Source organism: Bos javanicus, chromosome 15 (genome assembly GCF_032452875.1).
Source record: "Bos javanicus breed banteng chromosome 15, ARS-OSU_banteng_1.0, whole genome shotgun sequence".
Classification (NCBI taxonomy): Eukaryota; Metazoa; Chordata; class Mammalia; order Artiodactyla; family Bovidae; genus Bos; species Bos javanicus.
The window spans coordinates 45,026,047-45,039,659 of NC_083882.1; the positions used below are offsets into that span (position 1 = coordinate 45,026,047).

Sequence of the window (13,613 nt, forward strand, 5' to 3'; positions counted from 1 at the left end):
ATATCAAGTGTTTTTTACATAGGAACAAATATGTTTGTTATGATAACTTCAATTTTGCTTTATTAAAGAGAACTTACTATTAGCCTCTGATTAATAATTTGGTCTCAGAAATTCCACCTTCTACCTTCACCAAGAAGCTCCACATTGGCTAATTACATATGGACCATCATATTTAGAGCACAACTACTCAATTTCTTTTTATTATTATATTTATGGTATTTTATTATATCAATTCCTACAAAACAACAGACTTCACTAAGAAAGTATTTTTCTGCCAAGCTCTCTTCAGAGCCCCCTTAATCTCATTGTTCCTGAGGCTGTAGATGAGGGGGTTCAACATGGGGATCACCACCATGTAGAACACAGACACCACCTTATTCTGGTCAGTTGAGTAGCTGGACTTGGGCATCACGTAAATGAACGTGATGGTCCCATAGAACAGAGTGACTGCTGTGAGGTGGGATGTGCAGGTGGAGAAGGCTTTGTGGCGCCCCTCGGTGGAGTGCATCTTCAGGATGGTGATGAGGATGTAGATGTAGGATACAGCTATAACAACTGCTGTGACCACAATGATGGAGCCAGCTGTAAATGAGGTGACAACTGCAGGGATACTGATGTCAGAACAGGAGAGTTCGACCAAAGGAGCAAAATCACAGAAAAAATGATTGACTCGATTTGGTCCACAGAAAAGTAAAAAATAGAAGGAAATAGTAAAGGAGGAAGCATCAAAAAAACCACCTATATAAGCCACTATGAGTAACTGGACACAAACTTGTGTGGACATTTTGGTGGAATAAAGCAGTGGGCTGCAGATTGCTATGAAGCGATCATATGCCATGGCAGCCAAAAGGATGCACTCAGTTGATCCGAAGAAAACAGCTGAACCAAGCTGGATGGCACATCCAGGATAGGAGATGGTATTTTTCTCCACCAGGAAGTTTACAAGCATATTGGGTGTAACAGAAGATGAATAGCCCACATCAGCAACGGCCAAGTGGCTCAGGAAAAAATACATAGGATGATGGAGCTGAGACGAGATTCTGATAAGAATGATTGTGCTGAGATTCCCACATATGGTCACCAGGTAGATACAGAGGATGATCATGAAGAGGATGATTCGAAGGACTGGATCATTTGTTAAGCCCAGTAAAATGAATCCTGTCATTGTAGTATCATTCCTCTGCCACAGGGAATCCATGAGATAAGGTAGCTGCTACCAAAATGAACCTATGATGAAACACTGCATTAAAGAAATTGTAAATTCAGTGGTTCCATTTTCATGAATACATATAGAAGTTATTATAAACAAATAAATTATTCAAGCTAAGCTTGGATTTTTTAACTTTAGAATCTACGTTTTATACATGTGTCTTCTATATTTAAAAAATTGTTTTTAGTAAAAACACTTAAAAAAAAACTGGCTTCAAATAATGTAGATTCTTTCCCTCTATATTTAATATTGATAAAATGTACTTAAGAGACTTTAAAGCTAAAGATTTAAAAAATTAAGACATGAGAAGAGCAAAAAGGAATGATCAGTATAACAAAGATTAAAATGTATAAATACATATAGGATTATATTAAGGGAACTCAATAGCTAATATTTATGAAATGCTTAACAAATGATGGGCACAATATTAAGAGTTTTATATATTAAGTTCTATTTTTAGTTTCCATGAAATAATATTAAGTACTTTTATTTTTAGAAGAAGAAACTGATTTTGATAATGTTAAGAAACTTACCTAAGTTTATACAACAAGTGGTAGAATCAAAATGTGGATTTCAGGTAGTTTGAAACCAGTACATTCCTTTAGAAACTACACTCTAAATGAAATTAAACAATACTTAAGATGAAGTCATATCTCTTGGATAAGGATGGATAACAAATTACCTTTCCACTTTCTGACAGCTAATGTATAAACAAGGTGCCTAGTCACAACATTTAAATTTTCTATCAATAAAACAGGACCATGTTTTTGAAAAGAGAAATACAATAGAAGAAATAAAGATAAATTTCAAATTGAAGTTATGGATGGGGTCTGTATTGTGCTCAGTCACTGAGTCACGGCCACTGTAGCCCACCAGGCTCCTTTGCCCATGGAGTACTGTGAAACAAAATAATGTTAGGTTCGACACGATATACAGCTGAATACAATTACAGCCTGAAAAGAAGTTTACCCAGCTTCATCCAGTGAGTGCCCAGGTTGCAAATCATCTCCAGATTTTCTGGATTCATTTTGTTGACTTTGTCCAAAGTCTCTGGTTGCCTGTCAGTTAAAGTCTACAGAGCAATAAACAAAGGAAATCTTTCCACAAGATATTTAAAAACAGTAAATCTGCAAAGTATCTCAAAGCTAGTGAATCTGTTAATTTAATGACTGAATGCCAAGTGTAGATAGTGTCAAAAGACCATGTGAGCTTCTGATCTTATTGGTGGAAAATGATGAATCCTAGTACCTTGAATTATGCCTGTTTATACACATTAAATAGACTATAGAAACTTTGGTTAATTCAGCTAATGTTACTTGCTAGCTGACTGCTGGATTACCTCTGCCCGAGCACAGATGCAACTTGTGAGTACAGATGCAACTTTAGGGTAAAATATTCTCAAACGGTAAATGAAACTCAGTATAACAGATTAATTCACAAAGCAAAGTCTTACCTCTTGAAATTTGTTCATTTATAGCAATAAATTCAGAGTTATTGTTATATAGCAGCCATCCTGTCTTTTATTATCACTTGTCTTTAGGGATAAATCTCTGAAGATTTTAGAGATTCAAATGTGAATTCAAAAGCACCAGAGGTCATTATTACATTCTCAAGTGAGTATGAAACAATTTACTTCAAATAAAAACAAGTAATCTTTAAGGTTTCTGTCAATTCTGAACTAATCATTTCTTTTTATCAGATTTTTGTACACTTTCAACTGGTAGTTAGTGAAAGTGAAGTCGCTCAGTCGTGTCTGATTCTTAATGAATTATCTTAAAGCTAAATATTGATTATAAGTTTACTTTGTTTAAGGTCGAGTAATACTAAACATGTGAAGAGCTGACTCATTGGAAAAGACCCTGATGCTGGGAGGGATTGGGGGCAGGAGGAGAAGGGGACGACAGAGGATGAGGTGGCTGGATTGCATCACTGACTCGATGGACATGAGTTTGGGTGAACTCCGGGAGTTGGTGATGGACAGGGAGGCCTGGCGTGCTGCAGTTCATGGGGTCGCAAAGAGTCGGACACGTGCAATTCATGGGGTTGCAAAGAGTCAGACACGACTGAGCGACTGAACTGAATACTAAACATCGAATATTAAGTAGTAACCTTAGCCTGGGGCAAGTACACAAGAAGGTCAGTCTTTTGAGTAGGGTGTAGGTGAGGCAGACACTGATCCAACAGAGGATGTACAGAGAACAAGAGAACAGCTATCTTGAGTGCCCTGACCATTCAAGAATTGAGGTGGTATCTCATTGTAGTTTTACTTTGCACTTTCCTGATGATTAATGATATTAAGCACCTTTTCATAATGCTGTTGGCTATTTGTATATCTTCTGTGGAGAAATGCCTATTCATTCCTTTAATGACATTTTAATCAAGTTATTTAATTTTATTTTTCTACTGATTTATGTTCTTAGTCACTCAGTCATGTTTGACTTTTTGTGACCCCATGAACTATAGCCCTCCAGGTTCCTCTGTCCATGGGGATTCTCCAGGCAAGAATACTGGAGTGGGTTGCCATGCCCTTCTCCAGGGATTCTTTCCAATCCAGGGATCAAACCCAGGTCTCTTGCATTACAGGCAGATTCCTTAGCAACTGAGCCACCAGGGAAGTGCTCTGATTTATGATTTCCTTATAATATTTGGTACATTATCAGATATATGGTTAGCAAGCATTTCTCCTACTCCATAGGTTGCCTTTTCATTTTATTGATTGATAATGTGATACACTACATTAATAGAATGCAGGATAAAAATTGTATCATCTCCATAGATGCAGAAAAAGCATTCACAAAATTCAACATCTTTTCATGATCTAAAACTCTCAACAAATTATGTATGGAAGCAATGTAGCTCAACATAATGAAAGGTTACATATGACAAGCCCACAGCTAAAATCATACTCACCAGTGAAAAACTGAAAGCTTTTCCTCTAATACCAGGAAAAAGTCAAGGATGCCTATTCATACCAATTCCTTTCAACTTATAATCCTTTAAGTTCTATCAAGAGAAATTAGACAAAATTTAAAACATAAATTTTAAAAGGCATCCAAGTTGAAAAGGAAAATGTAAAATTGTCTCTATTTTCAGGTGGTGTGACCTTATATGTGGAAAATACTAGAGACTCCACAAAAAATCTGTTAGAATTAATGTTAATTTAGTAAAGTTTCAAGATATAAAATCAACATACAAAAATCAGCTGCCTTCCACGCCTCACAGACACTAGTGGTCTTGTCTTGGCTTGTCCTTCCTTCCACGTGAAAGTGGTCCTTTCCTTTTGCCACCAGCTGTTGAGTACTAATTAATTACATAGAGACGTCAGGTGAGCTTGGCTGAGATAGGTGGCTGGTTTCTGATGACTATGTGACAGTTTTGTCAAGTTTATTGTTCCATTTTGGACAGAGAACTAATAAATACCACCAAATATGAAAAAAAAAAATCAGTTGCCTTTGTATATACTGGGAAAAGAAACAGCCTGGAAGCCTTACAAAACAACGGGGCATACTGTATGATACCATTTGTATGAAATTCTAGAACCTGCAAAACTAAGCCTGGGTGAAAAAAAAATCATCAGAATAATGAATACCTCTATATGGGGGATCTCCAACTAACTTGAGAGGGGTATGGGGAAATTTCCTGGGCTGATGTAGTGTTCTATATGATGAGAGGTGTTTGAGTTACACAGCTTAATGTATTCACCAATATATATTGATTATATACTTAAGATTAGCATATTTCACTTTATGTAAATTTCTGTAAAATTGCATAAAGCATAACTTGTAACAAGTATTGAACTCTAGTTATTGATATGAGTAAAACAGTACTTATGAGGAAGTGTACTGATACCTGTAATTTTCTTTGACATGTGTCATAAAATCAGATGAACTAATAGATGGATAAAGTACAAGAAGATGAGACAAACCAAAGATAATAAAATATTAATGGATGGCATAATGTGTCTCCCAAAATAAAGATAGCAGTAATTCCGGTTTCAGATGCTCTTCCAGAACTTTGTCACTGCCCCATCAAGAGTTTGAATCTATGTAAATGTCCTAAAACTAGATAGTACTTCAAAGATGTCTGAATGAAAAGAATGCAGTGCAAGTGCAATAGAGAATAAAAGGTGGTATGGTGTCCACTTGGCTCTCATGAAATGCTCACCTACAGAACCCATCACCATGCATATGCAGAAATGCTGAATCCCCATTTAAGATCTTAGACAACAGCCAGTATAAGCAGCCAGATCTGATAATGAACAAGATAGCCAATGTTTCTATTATCCCTGTTGAGCCATGTCTACATGAATTTAGTTAAGTCCACTAAGTTTTGTGGTATGTTTATTATCGAGTTCAAGCTTGCTATGCTCACTGCATGACAGGCCAATACATCTGTATGACATGTCAATAAAGAGACAAGGTGTTGAGGTAAGGAATATGGCTTTATTTGGAAAGCTGGCTGACCAAGAAGATGGTAGACTAATGTCTCAAAACAACCATCTTGTTGGGGGGTGGTCTAGATGCCAGAGAGAGTAGGATGAGTTGAGAAAGTAAAGTAAAAAGGCCATTATCTTGCAAATATCTCCTGGAATGGCCAACCTTGGGGAGGGGATGTATTAATCTCTTTATTCTTATAATTAGTCAAAGCTTTGATTTTCCAGTAGTCATGTATGGATGTGAGAGTTAGACTATAAAGAAAGCTGAGTGCTGAAGAATTGATGCTTTTGAACTGTGGTGCTGGAGAAGACTCTTGAGAGTCCCTTGGACTGCAAGGAGATCCAACCAGTCTATCCTAAAGGAAATCAGTCCCAAATATTCATTGGAAGGACTGTTGCTGAAGCTGAAACTCCAATACTTTGGCCACGTGATGAGAAGAACTGACTCATTTGAAAAGATCCTGATGCTAGGAAAGATTGAAGGCGGGAGGAGAAGGGGACAACAGAGGATGAGATGGTTGGATGGCATCACTGATTCAATGGACATGAGTTTGAGCAAGCTCCAGGAGTTGGTGATGGAAAGGGAGGCCTGGTGTGCTGCAGTCCATGGGGTCACAAAGAGTTGGACATGACTAAGCAACTGAACTGAACTAATTCTTATAGTCATTCACAGGTGGGCAGGGTCAGATTATCTCCCTGTGAGCCAAACAAAGGCACTTTTAGTTTAACAATCACACAAAGAGAATCTTGCTGTGATTTATGTCAAAGAGTGTACTGCTTATGTTTTTCTCTAATGTTCAGTTCAGTTGCTTAGTCATGTCTAACTCTTTGCAACTGCATGAATTGCAGCACGCCAAATGCTCAGCCATTTAAAAATAAAAGAACAAATTTGAGTCAGTTCTAGTGAGGTAGATGAACCTAGAACCTGTTTTACAGAGTGAAGTAAGTCAGAAAGAGAAAAACAAGTATTCCATATTAACACGTGTGTATGGAATCTAGAAAAATAGAACTGATGAGCCTATTTGCTGGGAAGGAATGAAGAGGCAACTATAGAGAACAGTCTTATGGACCCAGTGGGGGAAGGAGAGAGTGGGACGAATGGAGAAAGTAGCATAAAGATACATATAATACATATGTAAAATAGATAACTGGTGATATGTTACTGTATAACACAAGGAGTCCAGCCAGGCACTCTAGGATGACTTAGAGGAGTGGAGTGGGAGGAGGGGAAAGAGGCTCAAGGGGGAGATAATTATGGCTGATTTGCATTGTTGTATGGCAGAAACCATCACAACGTTTTAAAGCAATTTTACTCCAATTAAAAATTTTTTTAAATTATAATTAAAAAATCAGTCAGGAGGAAGAACAGGATTCCCTGAAGCAGACATTAGGTATGATTATAGTAACAAAAAAAGCAAAAAACAAAGGCTAAAATCAGTGAAACAGATCCGTCATGGAGTCAGAATTGGCTCTTCCCTGCAACTCTTTCTTATACAACAGTAGATACTACAAATTCTCTAGGTAGTGTATATACAAATGCTAAGAGTATAATTTTTTCAGAATGACTTTATGTCTTCAAAATTTCATGAAGTATTGGAAAAAATTTTGAATGGCACTGCAGTAAATGGAGATTTCAATTACAATGGATTTTCCTCTTCAGCAAGGCCTTCTAGAGAAGATTTACTTCATGAGAATGCTGTCACCAGAATCATTCTGTGTGTTCTTTTTCTTTTCCATCTTTCTTCTGACTGATTCCCAAGGCAATACCCTACATGATTGGCCTCTCCCTAGCATTGTATATAGAACAGAATGCCTGTGGGACTTGGTATTAAGAAGGACTTAAAAAAAATATATGATATAATCATCCACATTCCAAAATATATTTGAAGAAGTTGAATTTCAGTTACTTGATTTTTTTTTCAAACAAATAAGAACATACTTTATTGAATAATCAAGATGCTACCTCAGAATAAAAACAATGTTTTGTGAATTTCACAATGAGTTCTGGGTCCACAGAGAACAATCTTCCTGGTATTTAATGGAAAGGAAGGAACTCCCAAGTAGTGTCAAGGGGCAATGGTCTCAGGTGACCATAGAATTCTTATTAGAATGTGCATGAAACTTAGCTCCAGCCATGAGGAATAGAGAAGACTCCACAATATTATTATAAGACACTTTGTAATTTCAGGTATAGAGTTAATGCATCACAGACATTCAAAGGGCAAAGTGGCCTAAAAATTTACCCCTAAATGATGTTAGAAAAAAAAACTGTAGAAAGATGTAAGTGAGCCATGACTTCCTCATTCAACTTAATGTTTTCTTCTTTTTAACAGATTGGCAGTGATTCCTCTTTGGCATTAAGGTAGGATTTTATTTTATATTTTTATTTTCCATAAACATTGTGCTCTATCCACTAATAATAAATAAGTAGATGTATGTGTTAATAGAAGATACTGAAAATACTAAGAGTGAAATTGGACTGGAGATAAATACTGTTGTTTTGCTATTCTACATGGACAACAGCAATGAGAGAAGGTTAGAAAGCTGCAAACTGAGAACAGTTTGCAAACTTGAGACCAAAGTGAAGTGTGCGGAGAAAGACTGACTTCACACAGCCAACTCAGCAGAAGAGTAGGTACCACATTACAAGGCCGCGTGTGAACAGGTCAGTATTGCTGAGCACCTACACATGATGTTTTAGTAAATGAACTAGCAGGAACTGGGTACTTATCATCTGATAGGTCTATATGTGCAACATTGTCACTGGGCAAGGAGGTATATTTAAGGCCATTTACAGAGGAGAGAAGCGCTCATTAGGGACTTTGAACTATGCTCTTTTGTAAGTAATAGAAGCAGAGGTTGGATTTGATCACAAGCCTTTCTAACTTCTCTATCAACTATCCCTTTACAAAAATACACTCCTGTATAATTCTAGATCTAATCTCAAGGCTAATTAAGTGATTTCATTCTATCAATACAGTTAATCAGGAAAGAGTAAAGAAAAACATGGATAAAATCCCTATGTCATTTCCATTATTTAATTGTAAATTTTACTGTAAACCATTGGCAATTGAATTTTTTGTGTTTTCCTCCTGCATCTCCATTTTTCCTTTGGCTACACAGTATGGCCATTTGGCTTCATAATTAAATGTGATTTATGTAACACAACAAGCATTCCTTTGGTGGGTCTAATATATAAGCTTATTGAAAGAAGCAAGGAAATAAATTTTCATCTATCTACAAAAGTCATTTATAACTAGAAAAAGCATAAGCATCATGAAACTTGAATTGTGTAAATTTTGTTAAATTTTCTATCAAAATGCATATCTATTACTCAATAAAGCATACTCTTTGATCTTCTCATTTAAAATATTGGTATCTTTCCTGAAAATTATGGAAAAACTGATTCAAAGTTGACTTTCATTTTAGTTGGGTTGGAAGAAAGTTAAATGCATTTTTCTAAAGACTTGATGGTAAATATTTACTGTTTCTCCAGCTTTCAATGCTACCCCATGAACAGAAATTAAGTGGAACTGCCAGAAAATTCCTCTAGTTCAGCCTGGAAGGGAACGATGAGTGACATAGTGGTTCCAGTAGCCCCCAGGCTGGCTATGGTTTTGATGTACCTCTTGGGAGTTATATTGGTTTACAGGGTCCATTGTCCAGGATTTTGATATGGTGATGAAACAAGAGAGTCTGAAAGGTAACTTAAGAAAGAACCTTAAAATTTCTGCAAGTCTCACTGCCATCCCAAAGAAATTAAGACTTACTAAATCCGCTAGATCTCTCTGCAAGGATGGGTAATGGACAAACTGCGAAATTGGTTTTTCAGGTAAATAAATCAGTTTTGTCCCTTTATGTCTATAGAAGTGGTCTAGCCCAAGGAGGATAAATTTATCACAAAATGCTGGGCCAGAAAAGAACTCCTTCAAATTCTGTCCCTTGGAGAGTGACCAGAAATAATGGGAATATTGTCATATTGACATGTTTTCAATCACTAGCTCCCTTGAGTGTTATGAGAAAAGTAGGTTTTATGAATGTAAATGGAAAAAGGAAGTAACAGAGTCACAGTGGGAGTTTATCAAACCCTGGACATGCCAACTTTTTTCTAGTTTTTTTTTTTTTTTTTCCTCTTCTTGGAAAGACCTAACAGAAACTTGGGATGGATGTGAGTGAGGTCATGTAACTTTCAAGAAGGCTCCCTTGGTGATTCTGATATGCTCCCTAGTATAGGAGCATGTGTGTGTGTGTGCTAAGTTGCTTCAGTTGTATCAGACTCTTTGCGACCCCATGGACTATAGCCCACCAGGCTCCTCTGTCCATGGGATTCTCCAGGCAAGAAAACAAGTGGGTTGCCATGCCCTCCCCCAGGGGATCTTCCCAACCCAGGGATCAAACCTGCTATTTATTCTATGTCTCCTGCATTGGCAGGTGGGTTCTTTACCACTAATGCCACCAGGAGCAGTTATGGCAACTGTGTCTTATTTGATGCCACAGAAAGTGAAGTATATTGTCCAGGTCAGAAAGCAATAATCCTTTTTGCTTTGTTCCAAGCAAACCATTCCTAGAATTTAGAGGGATCTGGGGGCATGGGGCCAAGGTAGAATATGAAATATACTTTATTCATTAAACAGGCATGTATTAAATAGTTTTGTATGTTTTTCTTTGCTGAGTCTTGCATTTATTTAACTAATTTCATTTCTAATTCCCTATTATTTTGCTTGTCTTTTTAAAAATTAAACTATAGTTAATTTACAATATTGAGTTAGTTCCAGGTGTACAGCTTCAGATTCTTTCCCATTATGAGTTACTGCAAGATACTGAATATAATTCTCTGTGTTATACAGTAGGTCTTTGTGTTTATCTATTTTTATATATAATAGTGTGTATCTGTTAATCCCAAACTCCTAATTTATTCCTCCCTTTTTGGCTACCATAAGTTTGTTTTCTGTGCCTATACCTGTGAGTCTATTTTTTTTTTCATAAATAGTTCATTTGTATCTTTTAAAAAAATTCTACCTGTAAGTGATATCATATGATATTTGTTTCTTTTTTTTTGGACATGCTTTATTTATTTCTTTATGGCTGCACTGGGTCTTTATTTATTTCTTTATGGCTGCACTGGTCTTTGCTGCTGTACGCAGGATTTCTCTAGCTGTGGAGAGTGGAGCTACTCTCTAGTCGCGGTTTCTCAATGCAGTGGCTTCTCTTGTAGAGCACAGGGCTCAGTGGTTGTGACTTGCTGGCTCCAGGGTGCATGGGCTTCAGTAGCTGTGGCACAGGGGCTCATTAGTTGTGGTTCACAGGCCCTAGAGTGTGCAGGCTTATGTAGCTGTGGTACATGGGCTCAGTAGTTGCAGTGCGCAGGCTCTAGAGCACAGGCTCGGTAGTTGCGGCACACAGGCTTAGTTGCTCTGAGACATGTGGAATCTTCCCTGACCGGGGATCAAACCCGTGCTTCCTGTATTGGCAGGCGATTCTTATTCATTGCATCATCAAGGAAGTCCTTTGTCTTTCTCTTTCTGACTTACTTCACTTAGCACATGCTGTGAATGACATTATTTCATTCTTTTTTATTAGTGAATAGTATTCCATTGTGTGTGTGTGTATATATATGTATATATATATATGTGTATATATGTATATGTATATATATATATACACACACACATACCACATCTTCTTATCCATTCATCTGTTGATGGATGTTTAGGTTGCTTCCATATCTTGGCTATTATAAATGGTGCCGCTATGAACACTGGGTTGAATATGTCTTTTCAAATTAGCATTTTTGTTTTTTTGGAGTATATACCTAGGAGTGGAGTTGTTGGGTCATATTGCAGTTCTATTTTTAGTTTTTTGAGAAATTTCTATACTGCTTTCCACATGGTTGCACCAATTTACATTTAGGGAGGTGACATTTAAACTGGGTTTGGAACAAAGACTGTGGTTTAAGAAGCACAGAGGGAGAACGTTGCAATTAGAGAAACAGTGTGTATATGTGTATACAGTAGGAGAGCCACCAAGGAGCTCTCCATGCTTGGGGGAGAATGGGATGCTTTTCACACAGAGGAATTTAGTGGCAGAAGATGAGATGGACAGGTAAATCTTGAGTGCCATGCGAGGGCACTTGCACTCGCAAAGAACACTTTTTAACCCACTAGTTAAGGAGATCTACACCTGAGTAACTCTGTCTGGGCATAAATGTCAGCTCCTCCTTTAGCAAACTTTATCACTTTCGCAATTAATTAACTCTCTGGACTATAGTTTTCTTATCTCAAATATGGACACAATACTACTATTTATCCTGTAAGGTATTTAAGAGGCTATATGACAGAGGTGTTCTGGGTACATTAGAAAGCGTTAGTCACTGAATCACACCTGACTCTTTGTGACCCCATGGACTGTAGCCTGCCTGGAATTCTCCAGGCATACTGGGGTGGGTGTGTGTGTGTTAGTCGCTCAGTCACTCTTTGCAACCCCATGGAGTATAGTCCACCAGTCTCCTCTGTCCATGGAATTCTCCAGGCAGGAATTCTGGAGTGGGTTGCCATTCCCTTCCCCAGGGGATCTTCCAGACCTAGGGACTGAACCCAGGTTTCCTGCATTGCAGGCAGATTCTTTACCATTTGAGCCACCAGGGAACCCCCTCTGGATGTGTTGGATATCTAGATATTTTTTAAGCCTGTCAAGCTCATTCTCACCATAGGATCCTTGCAGTAGCTGTTTCCTGCATGTATCATGTTTTACCCCTAGATCTTATATGGGGCATGCTTACCACATTCTAATCACAAAACGTCAGTTCCATAGAAAGGGCTTTCCTGACTCTATAGTCCAATGGAGCCACCCAGTCCCTCACTTCCATATCACTTTCCTTTAATTCTCTTCATGGCATTTTTCTCTATCTGAGATAGGAAAGGTCATATGTGTCTTATCCTGTATTATATTTCCCATTTAAGAATTGATTAACACATTGTATACAGTAATTAAATATTTTTGGAATCAATGTATTGACTTTAGATAGTCAATTAAGCAACCCATACCTTGGTTTCAATTTTTGTAACATCAGGATTGAAATACTACCATACATAATTGTTGGGAGAAATCTAGTGAGAAAAACACATGGAATTTTTTCCAGTGTATTTGAAATTATGAGTAAATACTGGTTACCTACATCACTGCCTTGTATATTTTTTGCCCAGTAATTCAGTACTTAAACAACACACAAACATTGCAGATAATGATATATTTTCTCTTTTCTTCAAGCTTTGTGGATCCTGCAAAAATACTTCCCAGTGTGTTTCTACCAGTCTGTCTCCAGTCTACAACTCCACACCAATGTCTTCTCACTCTTTTTCTTTCATTCCCTAACAGTGCCTGAAACCAAGCTCCATATTATTTGGAACATCTGTATGTTACCTTCATGCTGTAATCTCAAACACATAGTAGATATTTTAACAACTGATGAAGACAACCTGAGATAGTTGAGTTCTTATAAGAACTATGCTGCAAAGAAGCCCTGTCCACCAGTACATCAGTTAGCTTTATCCTGGAAGTTTTCCTGAAAGCTCAAGAATTGATCAGAACATCATGAACCAGATGAGCCATCCAGGATTAGAATAGTCTCCATGATCATTTTGCTTCCATGATCTGCCTGAATGACAGACAATTATTGAACAACTCTGCTTCAGCTCATAGTTATGTACAGAAAATTAGCATACATTTCAAACTGGCATAAATTTGAAAGTCCACTCATTCTTAAGTCCATTCACTGACATAATAGTCAGCCAGGCAGCCACTGCCTCCTCCAGAGCACCTCTAAGGATAGAATTATTTTCCAAGAATGTTTGGAAGCTATTCAAAAGTTTTTCCTTACTTCTCTTTAATATTGATTCAGTCAACATTGTTAAGTACTTCTCTATGCCAAGTTATAATTAGACCACGCATAAAACATTTTATATCCTTTAT

The 13,613-nt window shown here is 37.3% G+C and overlaps 1 protein-coding gene across 1 annotated transcript; it reads right to left on the reverse strand.

Annotated features, from left to right (window-relative positions):
- Nucleotides 1-235: 235 nt before the first annotated feature.
- Nucleotides 236-1,165, reverse strand: LOC133260946 (olfactory receptor 5P76). The gene has a single exon (XM_061439572.1). The coding sequence runs from the start codon at nt 1,163-1,165 to the stop codon at nt 236-238; it is 930 nt and encodes a 309-aa protein (XP_061295556.1).
- Between the last annotated feature and the right edge of the window lie 12,448 nt (nt 1,166-13,613).